A 21,174-nucleotide genomic window follows, 5' to 3' on the forward strand; every position below is an offset into this window, starting at 1 on the left:
AAATAAATCGAGTAAATTCATTCTCTTTAAAATTTTATTTTACAACTTCGATTGTTTATAAATTTACTAATTTTAACGGTTACAATCTTTTTAATTTTAATTTAGAAATTCAATTTTAAATACTCTGTTAATTAAATAGTTTTTTATTTAAAAAAAAAAAAAAAAAAAAAAAAAAAAAAAAAACCATTTAAAAAGTTTTTAAAATTTTTTTTTTTTTTTCTCTCTTCTTCTTTCTTAAAATTGTAGTTTAAAAGAAGTTAGAAATATAATTTAAAGAGATAAGAAATAAAATTACATAATTAATTTTTGGACAAAAAAAAATTTAAAATGAAAATTTTAAAGTGCGGGTAACTATGCAAAAATATCTATTCTCTCGATATCATTACAGGTCAACACAAAAGAAAATTAAGTTTCGTTCCACAAAACATTCAACTAAGCAGATTGAATGAAGGGTGTAGACGAAATAAAATGCCTTGTCTCGTGAAAGTTGTTACTTTTTGTCTTACAAAATCTTTTATATCAAACTTTTGTAGCAACTACGTGTAGACGATATCTAAATGACTATGGAGACAATGTCTTAGCTTGAATGTCGTCTTTAGTAATTCAACAACGAACAGACTTGGAGCCCAAACAAATCCAAAGTAAGGAACCATGTCAATCCAAGATGCTCGGAGCTCAAAGGCATGAGACATGGGATTTTTAAACATGCTTGAACGGGTGAGTAAGCATACATCTCATTTCATGAACGAACAATGATCTTTAGCCTATTTGAATCCCGAACTGACTAGTTCTCATAAATCTATTGTTGGCTCTAGTCTTATGACTCACTATAGGACTCATTGAGGGGATTTCAAGGAATTGAAGGCTAGGAAAGCTAGATGGCTCGAGCCCTTCAAACATGTCTAAACATGTAAGTAATCGTTTGGATATTTCTTGAACAAATACTTGTAGGAGTCAACTAGAACTTCGAAAAAATGACTGTGAGCATGTTATATGACCATTGTAAGTAATGAATGATCGACTTAAACTCAGTAAAACGAAAAATTCAAACGGCTTAGCTTGTAAGCAAATGCACTAAGATGACTATGCATGATGATGCCCTGATGTATGATTCGGTTGATGCTATGTGACCTAGAGTTTTATGTATCACTTGTTAATGAGACTTAACTTCCGTTTTATCTTTCCTTGGTCCTTGAATCACGGAAAGGATATGTTGTGATGCATTGGATTGACTAGTACGATGTAGGAACGGTTAGAGTGCAACCGTTAATTGTGAACTTACCTCGACTGGTAATGCTCTACTTACTATATAGTAATGCGACAATCTACTTAGAAATCGTTGCACGATAGAAGGTACTATTGAGAGAGCTCTGGTTGTGCCTAATAGAGAGTCTGCCTAGATTGACTTAAGAATAGGAGCTTGTTAAGTGTCATTAGGAGATCTTCGACTAGCGCTCAGTAGTAGACTTGTATGGAGTTATAGAGAGATTGAGAGGTTACCTATAAAGAGCGTTGACTTCTCCATGCTCGATAAATTCACCTAGAGCCTGAGATAGATAAAGACACCCCGATTTATGCACAGGAGACGTGATGACTAGATGACCATGAAGATAGAGAATGAAAAGCTAAATGCACCTATAGCAAAGAAATTTTGATGAGAGCCTACAAGTACGTTGCTTACTAAGTATTTTTATACTCATTCTTATTATTTTTCGTCTTTCAAATGGATAGTCGATGAATGGTCGATGGTGGGAGCGTGTAGGAGCGTTTGCCTACAAGGGGATGTTAAACCAAAGTCATCTTTGTTTTATATTTTTATGTTGTTTTTGAAATTTAATATTTTCTCTCGTTTAATTATTTTTAAATTACCTTTTTCACCCGAGTTTATATAATGCTTCGTGATTTGAAGCCTCAAAAAGCGAACGGTTACAACTTTTACACTATAAATGAGTATTTTCAACTTTACCTCAGAGTTGAACGTACCTAAGACGTTGGCATAAAATTCCATTTTTCTTTTCATTATCTTCAATTGATTCTTAAAAATAAAAGAAAATAAGAAGAAATAAAAGTTGGCAAGAATATTCTCAAATAGACCATCAAACACCTAAAAACCGTCTACAGATATATATATATAAATGCGGCATTCACTTCTCAACAACAAAGTGAGTTAAGCCTATTCGTTCTTGCATCGCCTACGGGCAAGCGACGTATGCTCGAGTCTCTGGCCCCGGTTCAAAAGGAAAGTTCTAGAAAACGGGGGCAGAGAGATTTTGAAAGAAAGTTTTGAAAGCAAGATTTGAAAAATTGAAATTGATGTTACATGGAAATGTAAGCAAAAAGGCAACAACAACGACTTACTGCATATAACTATCGGGTAAGGAGAAGTTGAGAACTAGTTATATCCCCCTAGAGTACATTTTGAGGCGTTTCATGGCAGACTCAAACATGATTTTTTCGAAACGTCATAGTTACTAGAAGTACAAAAGTAAAACAATACAATATCGAAAGACATAAAGGGTTTGGCTTGTCATGAGCATGCGTCCATGGACAACACGCCTTGAACGAGCATGACCGTGACATCCTCTCTCACCTAATTGAGTTTATTGCTAGACACGGCGATTAAAAATGAAATGATGATAACGTTTAAAATATTATTAATATAAATTCATATCAATTTTCATTGGTAGAGCATAATTAATCATTTTATTTATACTAAAAAAACGCGCGAGAAAAAACTAAACCTAATTCCAGTTTAGGGCATTTTGATTTTGGCATATTTGATTGAAATTCGTTACTATAAAGGGAGAGGCACTGAGACAGACATTAGGAATTCAAACTTTCTGGTGGAATAATGAAGATCGTACGCAAACAGCTTGATCAGAATGGGTCTGGTAGTGTCAAGGTATTGCCAAAACTTGTTAAACTCGATTAAAAATTCTATTATTTTTCCTACCCTTTGCGCGTTCGATCTTCTTGTTCTTGTTCTTTTCTGGAACCGAATTTCTTTGAATGAAAGTATGTATTACGCGGTGATTCTTCTCGTCACAAGATTTTTATGTGGAACACAATTGATCGATATATATATCTGTGGCTGATTTCTGTTCTGGAGTCTTGTTGGGGCAGATGGTGCCACTTGATTCAGATGATCTATGGCATGCGTTCAATTTGATTGCTCCGGGAGACACTGTTATGGCTGTCACCGTTAGGTATCTCCTTCTGCCATGCTCAAGTTCTTATTTCTCATTTAATTTTTATTGTCTTAAGTATAATTTTATTTTGGGTTTATTTTTCTGATGCAAGTTTGGATAAGAAATATCAGTTTTAACACCAGCAGTTAGTTAAGTGGGTAAAACTCAGCCGTTGAACTTTGAATTTTATTAATTGAACCCTAAACTTGAATGAACGGTGAATTTGTACTTCCTCAAAACTACAAACTGAAAATTTCCCACCAATTAACTACTTTATTACGCAAATTTCAACAAACAAAATACTACGAAAGGTAAAAAGGCATTCCAACAATGCTATGAAATGCTCAAATCTAACATGACCAATGCTCAAATCTAACATGACCCAGAAGAACTAATACTCAATTTTTTAAAAAATGAAAACTGGTTTGGCAACTGATTTTGAAGCTTATTCAAGCTTGGGATTTACTTTGATAAAGTCGAAGATTTAAGGTTAAAATTGGTGTATTGAGAGCTTAGTTAGAGTTCCCCTGAGTTCTTTGGCTTCTTATTTATATACTCGTTTGGCATGCATATGATTGATGACAGGAAAGTCATCAGAGAGATGGCTTCTGGAGGAAGAGATGCAGAACGAGTGAAACTCAAGCTAGAAATAAAAGTTGAGGAGGTATGAAATTCTAACAACTTATTGACATGGCAAAACAAATGTAAGAATTGGTGGTCCTGTGAGCACTGTTATAAATTTTCCATGAATTGGTAAAATAGTTCAAGTGCGTTATTCTTGTGTTCAAGGTACTAAGAATTGTTATAATTTAAATGGTAGTGCTTAGGCTAGTTCAGCACCGTCCAGGATATTTAGAGCTCTCAGTACCCCTATTCTATAAATGTAGATTTTTCCAAAGAAGAAGATGAGAAATCCTCTTGGAAGAGACAAAGTTGAAGTAGCAACTCCCATTTGTTTTGAACTAAAACTTCTAATTAGAAGTAGGAAATTCACCCAAACTCTGGATACCAAGATACTAATGGATTTCTTAACCAACTAGGATCCTATTTAGCCACTCTGTCCTCATAAAACGACGATAAAACGTAAGATTATAGCCCCAGAAACCATTATTCAGAAATATGAAATAGTGTTAATAATTTCTAAACTTTTCATTATGCATTCCACATCCTTATTCTGCACTTATTTTGTGTACACTTTGAAGATGCATCCCATATAACTTTTGTTCACATGGAACATATTTTAGGTGGCAGATTATGACAAAGTTGGATCTGTTTTGCGGATACGTGGAAAAAATATTCTGGAAAATGAGCATGTGAAGGTAAGTACAGTGTTAATTATTTTGTTATTATTATTTTTAGAACAAAAAACAACTTCTCATTGATATAATGAAAAGGAATAAATGCTCAAGGGAGAACTTAGAGATAATTGCAATCAAATAGAGATTATTCCAGAGAATACTAATTTTTATTATTATTTTTAAAGAACCAAACTTTCATTAGAAAAAAATGAAAGACACAAGGACATTAAATATAACAATCCCATTAAAGAAGTCCTACTAAAGAAGGGGACTCCAGTCAAGAAAAATAAATCTTTTAAACAATAACATAGCCAAGTTTTGCTTTTATTAATTCTTGTGATTTTTTTTTTTCCTTTCTAAAAGAGTAGTCATATATTATCGTTTGGATATTTAAGGGATGATTTAGCTTATTAACTACTAATGCTTCATTTCAGATAGGGGCTTACCATACTTTAGAACTTGAGCTGCATCGGCCATTTGTTTTGAGAAAGGTAAAATTTTTCCTTGTGCTTTAAACATCGGGTGACATATAACTTCTCAATCTCTGTACATTTCCCAAAATGTTGTTTTTCTGCACCCAGCCCCTTCCAAAAAATTAAACCCTTCAACATATCGTTTGTTAATGTTTGGAAATTAGAGCTCCCACCCTGTTTTTGATAAGAAACTGATTCTTTCTCTTAGGTTTGATTTTCTTGGATTAGATCCATTTTGCGTATAGCTAGTTAGCGTTCTTTTGTTATGCTGGATTTTATTTCTCTCCCTGCACTCTTTTATTGTTCTCCATGAAAGGTCATGTTTTCATAAAAAAACAAATACTGACGAGGAGAAATTCTTCCCCATTTTCTAGGATGTTTGGGACTCTTTTGCTCTAGATGTACTTCATCAAGCCTCTGGTATGTTTCTGGGTAAACTATTACTGCTTTTGTCATATTATAAATGAAAGGATGTTCAATTGGTTGCATTAAATATACTACTGTGCATTGATTTTCTTCACATAAGAGTATAATTACTTTTTAAAAAAATTATTTTTAATTTTTTTTTACAAGGAACAACTTCTTATTGATATAATGAGAAGGAATAAAAGTTCAAGGGATACAAACTATAAAAAGGAGTGGAAAAGAAAAAAGTACAAACAACAAATATAACCTTATAGATATTAACCAAGAAACTAAATAAATTTTTAAAGAACCAAGATTTTTTCTAATATCTTTGACTGGAAGAGTTGGAGAGCTTACAAAAGAATGATGAAACTATGAATAAGGCCTCCACCAAATGCTAAAAATTAATTGCTACTTCAAATATTCCAAAGAAAACCAAAAATTGATCACGAATAAACAAAAAAACCTTTTAAAAGCAATCACAAGGCATCCTGATGCAACAAAACCAGAAAGCTTCTCAATACCAAAAAGATTGATTCCATCAAATACTATACTAAAAGCCAAATCTCCATATGATCGCTCGATAAACTCTTTAGTGCGTATGATCACCAATAAACAAAAAAACCTTTTAAAAGCAATCACAAGGCATCCTGATGCAACAAAACCAGAAATCTTCTCAATACCAAAAAGATTGATTCCATCGAATTCTATACTTCAAGCCAAATCTGCATATGATCGCTCAATAAACTCTCTAGTTTTTCAAGAACAACCATCCCATAAAAAGAAACTTCGGAAGAACCACCAACAAAGTAGTAAACAAAGGAGTAAAAATTCTCTTCATGCAAAGTTAATCCAATTATCTTAGATAAGAAACAAAACTGTGCAAAGCTAAACCATGCCATTCTCAAGCCAAAAGAGAAATTTCACGAAACTCAAGACCACAAGCTTCTACAACAAAAAAAATTTGGCCAATAAAGATGAAGAAATAGGAGGAGTCTTGTTGTCACAATCTTGAAATAGTAAGTCAAAAGCTTCAAAAAAAAAAAAAAAAAAAAAAAAAAAAAAAAAATTTCAAGTACATCAACCTCCATACAACATTCCACTGGCTGAATGACTGATTCCACACTACTCAAACTTACCTTTGAATCAACCTCTGAGATGTGACCATGAGGTGTAGGGTACTTTGTCAAGTGAACAACTTCTCTTGTTAAACCATCTAGATCCAAAGGAGTAAAGACAAATGGTTGTTTTGGGGTAAGATAGGTGAAGGGGAGGGTGGAAAGGGGACATTCTGATCATAGGGTGTAACATCTTTGTACATATTTCTTCAAATAAATCTGAATTTCAAAAGTTCTCTTCCAAGTATGGATGACAGGAAGAAAGTGCCCTTTTTAACGAGAATAAAACAAATGATAGACTGGAATAAAACCATTTCCCCTTCTTAACACCTAGGGGCTTGGAAATCTTAAAATCCAAATGAGAGATTTCTAAAGGAGGCTTGGGAATATCCCAATATAGTGTGCAATTATAATTTTTGAGTTCAACATGTCTGGGTTGAAATTTGAACATTTGACATTTTAGTTGAGGATAGATTGCCTTAACTACTTGAGCTATTCTCATGGTGGCTAGTGCTAAATTACTAGTTATAAGAAACCAATATGGTTGATTTTATTGTTGAAAACATTTAATGAAGGTAAATTTGATTTTAGGTTTATTTTAAGGTCGATCTGGAAAGAAGCATCTACTGTTCTGTTTTTGAAATAGTTAGAGGTCGTGCATATCGAACTTCCAAATATTTTTTTTAGAATTATTTAGACAGTGATTAGCTAGCTATGGTAGGCGTTTCCTTTGTTATAATTATAATTATTATCTATAGTAGTCTATAGCATATGTCAAGAAGGATGATGAATGGTTGTTGACTTCTATACACCTCAGATCCTGCTGCTAGTGCTGACTTGGCCGTGGTTTTAATGCAAGAAGGATTAGCACATGTTCTTCTTGTCGGAAAAAGGTAACTTTATTGTTATTGGGCTAACATTTGGGTTTTCCCATATAAATATATGTAAGCAGTCATTTTGACCTACGGATGGACATGGGTCTATTCTAAAATATTTATCCTCTGCATATCTGGAATTAGTTACATGAAGATATGCTTGGTCTTGTTAATTATTTTTAGGTGAAATTATTCCGTTGGTCCCTAAGTTGTATAGTGCCTATTTGGTTTATGATATTTCAAAAGCAACACTTTGGCCCTTGAGGTTTGAAAAATTATTCTAAATAGTCCCAGGGTTAGTTGACTAAGCAGAAAAATGACCAGCAGTTACTGAGACTCCACTGCCTATCATTTTTAAATGAGTAAACCAAGAAATATTAATTTTATATTATTTATTTTTCTTATACAACCTTTTCTCTTTCGTCCGTCTTTCTCTCATCCCTACTCGTTTCTTCATTTTCCTCCTCCTTCAGCAGTTCTTGCCACCACCACGGTTGATAGCGTCTTCGTTCCTACTCTCTCCCTTCTTTGTTTTCTTATGTGGATTTTTCGCTACTATTCTTCTTGTTACTGTTCAACCATCCCACTGTTCTTGAAGTTCTTCATATTTACAAAATTGTTACTTTTATAATTCTCAAATTTTGAGTGAATCCCTTTGTTAAACGCCCCACTAAAACCCTTTTGGGCTCTTCCAATCACAGGATCTACCCCATATTTCCAGATTTAAGCTTTCACCCACCATTAAAGACATTACAATCAGACCCTTTGGCTTGAAGCTATTCCACCCATTATCAAACACATTAAGTGAATTAATTTCATATCTAGTTGAACTCAGATTGCTACTGCTGCTAGTGTTGCTCCAATTATTAAGATCATAACAAACACTCAGCTTTAAAACTATTCTATCCATCATCAAACCTATTAACATCAGAAATTCAGAATCAGACACTTTGGGCTTAAACTTTTTAGCGAATTTACCTCTCCACCATTTCACACATCGAAATTCCTCCTCCTTGTGCCTTTTCGAGACTGAAAAAAATTGCTTTATATAGAATTGTTGCGCAAGAGGTTCGCCAGATTCCCTGTTTGCAGTGTTTGACATTGCACACGTTGATTGGCTTCCATGGCCAACATCCTTATTTCATTATTTTGTCTCTTTAACTTGATAGTATTGCTCTTTTAAATTCAACTTTAGTCCGAGGACTTGACTTTAGAACAAGGAAAAAAAAGGAAGACACGTGGGTTTTTTTTTTTTTTTTTAGTTTGGTTGTGAGAGAGGGGAACTGGTTGGCAGAAAGTGGATAGAAGATGAAGACGCTTTAGTACGAAGACAATGATCATGGCAGTAGTGTGGCAGCAAGATCTGCTGAAGAGGATGAAAATGAAGAATAGAGGAGTAGGGACAAGAGGAAGGAGGGAGAAAAAGAGAAAAGGCCACATAAGAATATATATAATATGAAATTAATTTTTTCCCATTTAAAGATGACGCATAAGCAGTTTCATCACCAACTAATTGTCATGTCGTTTTTCTACTCCGTCAACTAACTCTAGGGATCATTTAGAACTATTTCCCGCACTATAAGACTGAAGTGTTGTTTTTGAAACTTTAGCAGCTAAATAGACTCTAAGTATAAACCTCAGGGACAAAAAAAAGAGTAATTTTCTATTATTTTTAATATGGAATCTTTGTTATCAGTGAGGATCCTGGTCTAATGTCTGTTATTCTTCTCTCCATAAAAATAACTGTTTTATCGACAGGAATGGAATATTTAAAGACTAGAAGGAGAGTAAATTAAATTGGAGACTATGAAGAAAAGGGGAATAATTACAGAACAATTACATGTTGGAGAAGTTGAAATTTGATACTCCACAATTTATTAGATTTCTTGCAATTCTTTCTACATCAATTGATTATCTTTCAAAATTCTAATTCAAATGTCCAAAAACATGTTTAACTAGTGTGAGGTATCTGAGTGTTCAGTATGTGTCAGACATGGACTCTTTAGCCACAATTAATGCCCTGGATCAGTTTTCCATCCAATAAAAGAAAGCAATTTCTCTATTCGATGTTCACTTTCTGTCAGAATGTTATCTAACTATTGCAGCGCTATGCAAGTGATTTTGGTTGTTTGTGTGTTAATGTTACGATGATTTTTATATCACAGTATGACAATTACTCGAGCTCGAATCGAAACTTCAATTCCTCGCAAGCATGGGTCAGCCATTGCTGGTTATGAGTCGGTATGATTCTGCTAGCCAGAGTCACTTTTCACTTCTCTTTAGATCAGTGCAGCAGACAATAATGTTCTAGTCATTAGTAGGTTAGAAACTGATGTCTCCAATTTATTTTTTCTTCCACAGGCCTTGAATAAATTCTTCGAGAATGTTTTACAGGTATGTCTTATCAAAATTTTAATGTTTCGCAGGCCTTGAATAAGCATTGTAATGCCTGAGTATGTTCTCACGTTAGTGAACAAACTTAGGCGTGTCCTTTTTGGTTCTAACTGGTTTTTGTGCTTTATGTAGGCTTTCTTGAAGCATGTTGATTTTAAAGTGGTACGCTGTGCAGTGATAGCTAGTCCTGGATTTACCAAGGTCTGAAGTACCCCCAAAATACTCTCTCTAAAATAATTAAAAATGGAACTTGAAATTATAGTTTTGGCAACGAATCTTGTTGGATGATGAAAAACTAATTATTATATATTTTTAAGTTCTGTTCGATAATGATTTCATTTTTTTTAGTTTTCTGTTTTTAATATTTATGCTTGTTTCTTCCAATCTTTCATTTTATGGTTTTCATATTTCTAAAAGAAAAGTCTAACTTTTTCCAAATTCTAGAAATAGTTTTCAAAACTTGGCATGTTTTTTGAAAATGTTGGTAGAAAGTGGATAACAAAATAAAGGAACTTATAAGTGGAACTGGTGTTTATGAGCCTAACTTTCATAAACCAAAATCCAAAAACAAAATGGTTACTGAACGAGCCCAGTAACTTGTGTGTGTGTGTGTTTTTTTTTTTTTTTTTTTTTTTTTTTTTTTTTTTTTTTTTTTGCGGTTTGAATTACATTGGACTTTATATTCATTTTTATAATTATTTTAGCTTAATTTTGTTTTGCTATCCGTGCTTTAGGACCAGTTCCATCGGCACTTATTATTAGAAGCTGAAAGAAGACAGCTAAGACCTATTATCGAGAATAAATCCCGCATAATTCTAACACATACAACCTCAGGATACAAGTATGGTCTATATTTTTCTCTCTGAAGCTGAATTAAAAATCTCAAATAGTTAATCATATTCTTTTTCTTGATAGGCATAGTTTACGAGAGGTTTTGGATGCTTCAAATGTCATGAATATGATAAAAGACACTAAAGCAGCTCAAGAGGTTCTTTACGCTCTATGTTGCCAAACTTCACATGTACAACCGTGCACTAGTGTGCGTTAATGTCCCCAAGTTAATCTCCTCTTTCCTTTTTGTCTCCTTTTCTTCTGTCTAGGTGCGAGCTCTAAAGGATTTCTTTACCATGCTCTCTAATGTGAGTTTCCAGTTCTAGGTTTTCTGCGTTGAAGTTATTTTCTTCTTATGTATTAACATATTGTGGTTGTCTGCATATTTATTACTTTAACAAAGACAATCTTATAGATTCTGTCTTGGTTTTGTTGAACTCATGTTGTGACTGTGCAGGAGCCAGACCGTGCTTGTTATGGACCAAAACACGTGGAGGTTGCCCATGAACGAATGGCTATTCAAACGCTTCTCATTACTGATGATCTCTTCAGGTGTCGTTTCCCCTAACCATTTTGTGACGGGTTTCTCTGTATTGTTGTGTCGATGTGCAATCATATTAAGTTTATAAAACGAATTTGCGGGCTCAATGTTATCTGAGCATTCATGAAATTCAACAAACATTTCGTGCAATCTTCTTTGCCTTTGGGGCTAGAAAGTTTGGCTTCATGAGCTTTCTTTCATCGTAGTAGTCAGCATAGCGCATTTGCCTAGAATAAACATAGTTGTTTAATTTAACAACACAATTTTGTGCAGGAATAATGATATAACGGAGCGACAAAAATACGTCAATTTGGTCGATTCAGTTAAGGATTCAGGTGGCACCGTTCATATATTTTCATCCATGCACGTCTCTGGAGAGCGTAAGTATATGTTTTCGATCATTACTTTTAATGAAAAAAACGAGTGGTTGGTTCATCTCTACCCTTGATGTTAGATGAAAACGAATTCTAATTGTTTTGTACGAACAGAACTCGCTCAGATAACTGGAATTGCAGCAATCCTTCGATTTCCTCTGCCGGAACTCGAGGACATAGAGATGTAAATGCAATGAATAAAGGTTATTTAATTTAGGGCCATGGGGGCCTGCAAGTAATAAGACAAGACACTCATTATCTCTGTATTCTTCTAAACTGTAGATTGAATGAAGGGTGTGGTGTACCCCTAGATTATGTAAATCTTGTGTAACTTACAAGTGTGTATGTTATATTTTGCCACAACTTTTACACTTATATAGAACTAAATATAAGGATTAATGTAAATTAGAGAAAAACACGAGAATTAATTAGATAATAGTGATTTTTTTTTTGTTCTATATTCTTATATTCTCATCTCATTAAAAACCGACATTGACCTTAAGTTTATGATAAATATTGCTCCATCACTTTCGAAAACAATAGGTTTGTTTAACCAATTATTCTTAGTCTATATATATAATCTTGAAGGGTAATACTTGTCGAACTCAGATATTGACAGGGTCAAGTTCATTAAGAATATTTGGGTCGTGAAGTGTAAGAAATACGCAGAAGACGATACTCGATGTCCGACTGTGCTTATTGACTTGAGTAGCATATTTGAGTAGCATGCAAGGATTAAGATTATTCAAAATTGATTCGAGAATGATATATATATATATATATATATATAATATCAGATTCCTTTCCTTATTTTAAGAAACTTTATCATTATCTTTACAATCTAATTAGATATAAAAATAGATTAAAAAAACATGACGCACATTCCAGAAAGAATCTGAATGAAACAGTAAAGAACATGAAATATATTAAAAAAACGCTGAAGAATCCGAGTAGGCCGGTGGCTGCCAATTGCCTACATTCTCTCCCTCTCATTCGGCTCCACACCTCATAGATTCCAACAAAGCATCTAACACCTTTCTTACTTTATTCCCTCCAATTATCTTTATCTCGATTACTGTTCATCGTAATACAATCAATCACTCTCTGAACTCTCAGAGATGGTATTATTGGCAAACCCCACGTCTTAATCGCAACCCCAGATCCCATTTCGGACACTTACACCTTCCCCTAATCTCGCCTCTAGCGTTTGATTTCAGGGTCGTTGGAAATAGCAACCCCAGATCGCCAATGTCATGTCCAATCAACAGTTTCCGCTTCAATGCCTCCCTTTGCGCCTGCCCACCAGGCCATCTTCTTGATCGAACCACCAATACCTGTGTTCTCTTTAGCAGCTCTTCAGCCATCGTGATCGGCCAAGCTGAAAGCGATGCTGTTAGCTTCCCTGTTACCATTTTCTCATTTGATTCTCTTAGGATGTTCATGCAGTCTCAAGCTGTGTTTCTTCAGGCTACACTTGTAATGCTGGCTTCCTGGCTCTTCTTCTGCTTGTTTCTGAGATTCATGAAGCTTGGGGATGGCAGAAACATGTGGTTCAGGATGCGATGGTGGGTTAGCAGATTGGACCTCTGCTTTGCCACTACACATTGGCTGGTTAGCTGCCCTTTATTTGCTACTTAGTGGTTTGATCATGGTGGTTTTGTTCTGATTTCTTTATTTGCTCTGTTTTACTTTGGGTTTTGGGACATTCTTCAGCATCAATAATTTCAGATCTTAGAATAGAGATACGAAGATAATAGATTCAGGAACTAGTATTTGTCTCGGATATGAACTTTAAATCTCAGGGGTTAACTGATGTTGATATGAAGTTAATTATTATCACACACTAAAAGGCAATTTTCAGGATGGGAGATTTCAATCTTCATTGATAAAGTTCAATAACCTATGTCTGAAGAACTGAGCTGAAATGAGCTGAAATGAGCTGAAATGAGCTGAAAGTTAATGTTTTATGTGCCAAGTTCTTTATTCATGTCAGAAGCTGAAATAATAGAACATGTCATCATGTTACTGCAATTATACTAGGCCTAGTGTTGGGAGGGAGAGTCCCTAATTTAGAGAATTATCATGGGTTTATAAGTAAGGAGTACATTTCCATTGGTACGAGGCCTTTTGGGGAAGCCCAAAGCAAAGTCATGAGAGCTTATGCTCAAAATGAACAATGTCATACCATTGTGGAGAGTCGTGATTCCTAACATAGTATCAGAGTCATGCCCTTAAGTTAGCCATATCAAATAGAATCCTCAAGTGTCGAACAAAGGGTGTACTTTGTTGGAGGGGAGGATTGTTGGGAGGGAATCCCACATTGGCTAATGTAAGGAATGTTCATGGGTTTATAAGTAAGGAATACATCTCCATTAGTATGAGGCCTTTTGGGAAGCGTCAAAGCAAAGCCACGAGAGCTTATGCTCAAAGTGGACAATATCATACCATTGTGGAGAGTCGTGATTCCTAACCCTTCGTATATTTTGGTTGGTAGGGTATGAGTTAATTAGCTTGCCTTCTTTGTGTTTCAGGATGATCAAAAAGTAATCACAAAACGAAAAACCGAACTCGGTGGAACATTCTCAATAGCAAGTTGGATACTTTTCATTGGCTTGTTTGCTGCGTAAGTACCAAATTTCTCTATACTTTCATCTTTGCAAGAAGTTCTCTCATGTTGGTTTCGTATTGACTTGGCTTTGCAGTGTTTTCTCAGGTTGCTTTACCAAACTATATCAAAGAGAAGCATTGAAGTGCATAATATCAAAGCAGCACATGCACCAGATATGGCTTCCTTTGTGAACGACATGGAATATAATATAACCACAGTCTCTACGATGAGTTGTGAAAACGTTCGTGATCTCGGTTCTATTGTGTTTGGAAATCCTGGTTTTCTGAAACAGAAAGTAATGCCTCTGTCAAACTTTGCAAACTACTCCTGTCATAACAACAGCGACGGGCCAACGATAAGTGTTCGATGTGGAAGATGTCGTTTCATTCAGGACAAGATTTATATCTCATGGCAGTTCGTCGATCTTCCAAGTAGTCCTGCCAGTGCTGTTGGATTTCAGTTTAACCTCTCAGCAAGGAATCATCCCAAAAAGGATCATGCAAGTTTCCTTAGTGGAATACTAAAAAACGTTACTAGTTTTGACGATACACCGGTTACGTTCAGAGGGAAGAACGCGAATATAGTGCAATTCAATCTATTTCCTAGAATATATAGTAACCAACAGGATTCCAAGCTCCTGCAGCCTTTATTTCATGAGTTTGTCCCTGGTTCGTTCTTTCAAAAGGCGAGCGATCTCCAAACGTCCCTTGAAAATTCCAATGATGGAGTACTAAATGTCACCTTGTTCATCAATCTTCTCTCTTCCTACATTGTCGAGATCGAGAACCAAAACATTTTTGACCCTGGTGAATATAATCATATGAACATTATGCTATATACCTTTTTCTATTGAACTTATTGTGGAATGTCACTTGCATTATAATTGAACTTATGATTTCTTTGTTTGCAGTTAGCTTTCTCGCAGACCTCGGTGGCCTATATTGCATTAGTGTCGCCATTTTTCTCTACCTCGTCGTGCAGGTACGCCATTTTCGCAACGAAGACAGTGTTATACATAATATTATGTCAACTGTCAACTAGATTTTTCTCTAAATTGGTTTGGTTGGTAGTTTGAGTACAGAATTAAAAAGCTCCGCGACGAAGACAGTGTTATGCGTAATATTAGAAATCGAAAGATAGCACAAGATCATTGGAATAAGGTGTTTTTCTTCATCTTTTCCTCTCCTTACCTGACATTTTGGGAAGTTCATGAACCAAAACGAAATGATTTCACAAACTAACTCATTTTATTTTCTAGTTGAGGAAATATGTAATGTTTACATGGGGCTGCAGTACAATGGATGATTATTACAACGACCTATCAGCAACACCGAGTTGCGCCGATTGCATGGTTCAATCAAGTCTCGAGGGTGGATTGCTGCGCAAGCGAAAGGCAAAGAGTGGATATACTACTTTTAGATTTAACAGACAAGTAAATGTTGTGTTATTTTACAACTTCATGAGCTTATTTATTCTCTATTTTGCATTGATTAGACTTATGCTATGCAGACTGCTAAACAGGACACGAAATCGTTAAAGGCAACAGCTACCGACTCGGAAATGAAAACGATAATAACAAAACAAGAACGAGTGAGTTTCCCATTCGTTATCCATTGAGTTTGTTATGCCTATTAATTCATTCTATATTGCCATGTTCTTCAGCCTCTGATAAATGCTTGGTTCTGTCGACAAGGCAAGCAAAGCTCGACCCGTCCATGTGAGGGAGATTCCTCACAGCTTGGCGAACTGTTTCATTCTGAAGCTCTTATTCCTCCACCACCCACAATAGGTAACTGCCACAATGTTATTGGTCTATGACACGACGCGGTCATATATGTCGTAGAACATGTTTTTCACTGCAACACTTGATTCATGACAAGAGTGCATTTACTTAGCTTGTGGATATGTGACATAGTTTATGCTCTGATGATAACCCATGGTCAGTTATTTTCAATTTTTCTGATGCAGAGTTCAAGGATAGTTCTGATATCGACATGTTCGATGTCTTGGAGAAGATCAAAAGTTTATACGAGTATAACGTAATTCTTAGAGATAAGTTATTGGCTACCGAGTCTGAGATTCGGTCTTTAGCAATCAAATCTTCTTGAGAAACCAGGCACTAAATGAATCTGAGCAAACAGTTTACTTCCTAATACTAGAAACCGCCATCAGGATGCTCCTGCGTTGAGGATATCGACGTGGGGGAAATTTTCTTTTGACGTCGCTCTTGTAGAACGCCGCTGTTGATTCTTCCAGTCGTGTTGCAAGGTTAGTCAAGGTCCCTTTGTGCCTTGGAATCTTTGTTTTCTTTGCTGATACTCAAATGGCAGAGGGACAGATCCTGGCAATGTACATAATGCTGTATGAAGATTTGAGTATACCATGTATGGAATGTGTAATGAGGGAAGAGATATATGTATATTTTTGTGTGGTTGTATGGTGTAATATTGTGTAGAACATCATATGTTTCATGAACAATTACTGATTGGAAGCATTCTCTTGTTGTGCCTTACGAATTCCTAAGCTATCTGTCGACTCAAATCGTGAGTATGACCCAATAACACAAAATGCAGAGGATGCGGCCAGATGGCATACACGGCCCAAACCCGCGCGACCCACAACCTACGTTCCGAAGCCTGTGCCTCGACCTAAAACGTCACCCGAACATGCGTCTCCTTCTCCACAGTGACACATGTTGCGCATGTAGACATTGACTCCTTTAGTTCAGTCGACTCGACTCTGCTCGGTGCGGCTCAAAACTCGGTGATCTGGCTCGCGTTGATGCTTTTCGTATCGATCCCTGTGGTTTTGACCCTTTCGGAGTTGAATTTGACCTTCATTAAGGCAATTGAAGTTAGTATAGCGTCTTATTTCCAAGTTCAAGTTGATTTAGCGTCTTATTTTCAAGTTCAAGTTGATTTAGGCTAGAAATGTGAATTATTAACGAAAATAAGTTGGACGTACGTAGGTTACAACTTTGGACAATGCTTGGAGCAACTTTGAGAAAACAGAATTCTAACGTACTCGAGTTCAGGGAGAATGCCGGCTAAGGCCAACCAAGTAAATAGTCTTACTATTGCCATTATTATAATTTGATGTTTTGTGTTGACATGTGCCTCGTGGTTCTGTACGTGTCATATATTTGATATGTGTGAATTATTTATGAAACGATATGATTATGATATGATATATATACATTATGATATGTGAATGGTAAGATAACTCGTATCATATGATGGTTTGATGATATGTTTGAGATAGGATACGAGAAGGATGCGATAAACGTATGTAACGACATGACTAAGATATGTTCATGAGACGATATGGTTGAATTATGCATAGACAACGATATGATTATGATAGGTTGATGAAACAATATGGTTAGGTTAGATATAGAGAACGATATGATTACTATAGGTTGATAAAACGATATGGTTAGGATACATTCATGCAACGATATAGTAGGATACGTTCATGAAACGATATGAGTAGGACACGTTCATGAAATGATAGAGCTAGGATATATTTGGAATACGATATGACTAAAATATGTTCATGAAACGATACGACTATGATATGTATAAGACTATGATATGTATAAGAACGATAAGACTATGACAAGTTTAGGAAACGATATGACTAGGATATGCATATGGAATAGTATGATTATGAAGTGTTTACGAAATGATATGACTGAGATATGATACGTGAATGATTATAAGCTCTTATGTACGGTTGAACAAGGGCACCTAATGGACTTACAAATACGAAGTGTTCAAATTTTTCTTTCAATTAAATTTAACCTTTTAGTACTACTATGAACGAGCAGGGGCACCTTACGAACTTATAGATTATAATCTCCCGTTATATAAAATTAATTAATTAATTAGACTATTTAATTAATCAATTTTAATTCATTAAGCATAATTACAGCTGGACTAAAAGTTTATTTTATTCGTGTAATTACATCTTTCACAAGTATTACTGATTCTCTAATGAACAATTTATTTATAATCCAATCATAAACTAAGTTCCTCTTGGGTCAATGAGAGAGTGAGCCTCGTTGTTTTAAGTCCCAAAATCAGTACTTAAGAGAACAACTCATCTACTCCCCTTATAGGTAAATAAATGAATTTCATCTCATGACATTATATTCCTAACTCTCTGTTTGATCCAAGTCCCCAAAATGGTACACATATTAAATCGGCTACCAGAGCTATTCTCACCCATGTAAATTAAAGGACAAGTCCTCACGAGCAACAGTTTATAACTCACTTAGATTAAGATCAAGTCGTATGTGAAATATTAATCTCCTCAATTAATGGATTTATAAAGAAACATTAAATATTTCTTAGTTCAAATTGTTTAGGATATCCCATTTGTAACGCCTATAAAAAGTAGGTCGTGTTACTAAGTTTTAGGACATAAATTTGAAAAGAATTGAAGGGTGAATTGTGTGTCTACTAAATAAGGAATGGTTGTAGAGGTTGTTGATAGATGTTATTTTTGGGAATGCCATGTTTTCCGTTGAAATCCTGGCATCATCAAACCTATAAATGTATGCTACTTCAACCTCAAACACATTATTTGAGCAATGAAAGGTCAATCCCTGGTGGTTCTATGTCTTTTAACCATTGCTTGCTTTGCAAGTAACTGGGTTGATGGATCATCATCATCATCCAGAATCAAATCCAGAATCAAATCCAGATCCAAATCCAAATCCACCACCCAAACCAAAACCAAAGTGGGTTGCTATTTTGTACTTGGGGACTCCCAAGCTGACAATGGAAACAACAACGTCATGGAAATGGCTTATGGCAATGCCAAGGCTGATTACAAGCCTTATGGCTGTGACTTCAATAGAGAAGGAACGCCCACTGGACGCTTCACCAATGGTCGAAATGCTCCTGATTTCATCGGTTTGTCTTCTTATTCCACTATGAAAGTTATATGCAGTAAGTCGTTTGTTGTTGCCTTGTGCTTACATTCTCATGTAATACCAATTTCATTTTAAAACTCTCCGTTCCCGTTTTCTAAAACTTTGTTCTTGAACTGGGGCCAGAGGCTCGAGCATACGTTGCTTTGCCCTAGAACGAATAGGCTTAACTCACTTGCTGCTGAGAAGTAGTGAGTGTCGCACAATCGCAAGTCCGCTGCCATCAAAGTGTGATTGTGTCACAATCGCGGTTTCTAAGCAACGGATTTGACAATTTTGCGGCACCCACTCTCATCAAAGTGCGAGTTACATTGCCTGCAGGGAACGTGAATACAAACCTCGGTCCCGATCTCAAGAGAAGATTTTAGAAAGCGGGGAAGAGAGGTTTTGGAAAAAGAGTTGGAAATTGGTGTTATATGGGGATGTAAGCAAAAGGCAGCAACAACGACCTAACGTTCTTTTTTTTTTCCAATGGAAATAGTTTTGATACCATTAACCCTAATGGGTTTTCAGCTACATATTTGGGTTTTCGCCATTATATCTCGCCCTTTACGACTGTAAAGGGTAGGGAAATTCTCGATGGTGTAAACTATGCATCGGGAGGTGCCGGGATTCTCCCAGAAACTGGAAGAACATTGGTAAGTGATTAGAGATATATTGTCCTTTTCTTAAGCATAAGCTCTTGTAGCTTTACTTCGGGCTCCTCCAAAAGAGCCGTGAGACTCTACTCTCTCCCAACAATCGTCAATAGTTTGGGTAGATAAGGGTACGATTGATTGTGTGTTCACGTTTGTAGGGGAAAGTGTTGAGCATTCATAAGCAATTGGAGAATCACAATATCACAATTTCACGAATCCGTGGCCTATTGGGAACCAGAAGTGCGACTTCAACCCATCTTAGTAGTTGCTTATATACTGTTCAAATTGGAAGCAATGATTACCTGAATAATTATTTTATGCCAAAATTCTACAAAACAAGTGCCCAATTTACTCCCCAACAATTTGCGACTCTCCTAAACAACCAGCTTTACACCGACTTGAAGGTTTGTATTGTTGTTTAGTGATTTTCTATGGTTAGCAAGAGTTAATAATATGAATACATGGTAGGTTCTATATGAGCAAGGAGCAAGAAAGGTGGCAGTTTTTGGGGTGGGATCCATAGGGTGCACTCCATATGCAAGGGCCAACTTCGAGAACAAAGGAGGCGGATGTGTGGACAAAATCAACAACGCTATTCAACTCTTCAATGACGGCCTCAAGGCCCTTGTTCGTCAGCTCAACACCAAGATGGCTGGTGCTAAGTTCACGTACATTGATGTGTTCAAGATCTCCTCTACGAGCCCAACAACCTCAGGTAGCTTCTCTTACAACTTGTTGTGTTGTTGTGTTGTTGTGTTGTTGTGTTGTTGTGTTGACAAGCTTGTGTGGCACTTGCCAGGTAGAATGGTCCTGAATGCTCCTTGCTGTGAAGTGGATGCAGGGCAAGTGCAGTGTACTCGTTTAGGAAGAATTTGTGCGAACAGGATGGAGTATATGTTCTGGGATGCAGTTCATCCAACAGAAGTGGGGATTAGTGCACTAGCAAGTAGAGCCTTTAAAGCCAAAGAAGCTGGTGATGCTTACCCTTTTGATATCAACCAGCTTGTTCACCTCCCTAAGTAATGCCTGCCTCTCCTCTCCTCTCCTTTTATATGTTCATCCACTTGTGTAATGCTTTAATTTGTTATTACCAAAGTATATGTTCATCATAATGTATTATTATCAAGAAATTGGGGAAGTGACAAAGCATATGAAATTGTTTTTTTTTTTTTTTTATATATAATGTTTTTCTTTCTTTCTTTCGAAGTATGTCTCATAATTTGGCTTCGATCACAAGATCGTTGATGACTTGTCTTCGACTAGAATCATTTAGCTTGACTTTAACGATACTAATTACCACCTAGTCCAAATGTAGATGATTAGTTTCTAAGTATCATTGGACCGTTTCTAAGTACCATTGGACCAATCACTAAGATCACATGACCCTCTTATGATCTTAGTGACTAATTATTTGATCACACGGCGTGTAATTACCACAATAATATATCAATAATGGTTCTTTACCAAATAGATTATAATAATAATGAGAGCCTAA

General features: G+C 35.8%; 3 protein-coding genes across 5 annotated transcripts; all 3 read left to right on the plus strand.

Moving 5' to 3' along the window:
- The first annotated feature begins 2,743 nt into the window (after positions 1 to 2,743).
- PEL1 (Eukaryotic release factor 1 (eRF1) family protein) lies at positions 2,744 to 11,868 on the plus strand. Of its 2 annotated transcripts, none has more exons than XM_023691346.2 (16): positions 2,744 to 2,902; positions 3,124 to 3,206; positions 3,774 to 3,852; positions 4,433 to 4,507; positions 4,921 to 4,977; positions 5,334 to 5,379; positions 7,300 to 7,375; positions 9,523 to 9,598; positions 9,719 to 9,751; positions 9,884 to 9,952; positions 10,486 to 10,592; positions 10,667 to 10,739; positions 10,852 to 10,890; positions 11,040 to 11,134; positions 11,397 to 11,503; positions 11,612 to 11,868. In XM_023691346.2, exons 1-16 carry the CDS (start codon positions 2,852 to 2,854, stop codon positions 11,683 to 11,685), a joined length of 1,140 nt encoding a protein of 379 aa, XP_023547114.2. In that variant the 5' UTR covers positions 2,744 to 2,851; the 3' UTR covers positions 11,686 to 11,868. The 2 variants fall into 2 exon arrangements, with proteins under 2 accessions (XP_023547114.2, XP_023547115.2); XM_023691347.2 differs by having other exon boundaries at positions 2,809 to 2,902; positions 3,110 to 3,206.
- A 629-nt stretch (positions 11,869 to 12,497) lies between these two features.
- Positions 12,498 to 16,599, plus strand: LOC111806016 (uncharacterized). 2 transcript variants are annotated; one of them, XM_023691337.2, is made up of 9 exons: positions 12,498 to 13,108; positions 14,029 to 14,120; positions 14,211 to 14,911; positions 15,016 to 15,086; positions 15,176 to 15,265; positions 15,364 to 15,537; positions 15,615 to 15,695; positions 15,799 to 15,894; positions 16,074 to 16,212. In XM_023691337.2, the coding sequence occupies exons 1-8, from the start codon at positions 12,746 to 12,748 to the stop codon at positions 15,892 to 15,894; spliced, it is 1,668 nt and encodes a 555-aa protein (XP_023547105.2). In that variant the 5' UTR covers positions 12,498 to 12,745; the 3' UTR covers positions 16,074 to 16,212. The 2 variants fall into 2 exon arrangements, with proteins under 2 accessions (XP_023547105.2, XP_023547104.2); XM_023691336.2 differs by having other exon boundaries at positions 12,506 to 13,108; positions 15,768 to 15,894; positions 16,074 to 16,599.
- Positions 16,600 to 18,696: 2,097 nt separating this feature from the next.
- LOC111805533 (GDSL esterase/lipase At1g29670-like) lies at positions 18,697 to 20,787 on the plus strand. Its single transcript, XM_087128602.1, has 5 exons — positions 18,697 to 19,024; positions 19,555 to 19,679; positions 19,838 to 20,083; positions 20,148 to 20,394; positions 20,479 to 20,787. The coding sequence occupies exons 1-5, from the start codon at positions 18,700 to 18,702 to the stop codon at positions 20,700 to 20,702; spliced, it is 1,167 nt and encodes a 388-aa protein (XP_086984728.1). The 5' UTR covers positions 18,697 to 18,699; the 3' UTR covers positions 20,703 to 20,787.
- The last annotated feature ends 387 nt before the right edge of the window (positions 20,788 to 21,174 follow it).

This window comes from Cucurbita pepo, chromosome 11 (assembly GCF_057944985.1).
Source record: "Cucurbita pepo subsp. pepo isolate OVF chromosome 11, ASM5794498v1, whole genome shotgun sequence".
NCBI lineage: Eukaryota > Viridiplantae > Streptophyta > Magnoliopsida > Cucurbitales > Cucurbitaceae > Cucurbita > Cucurbita pepo.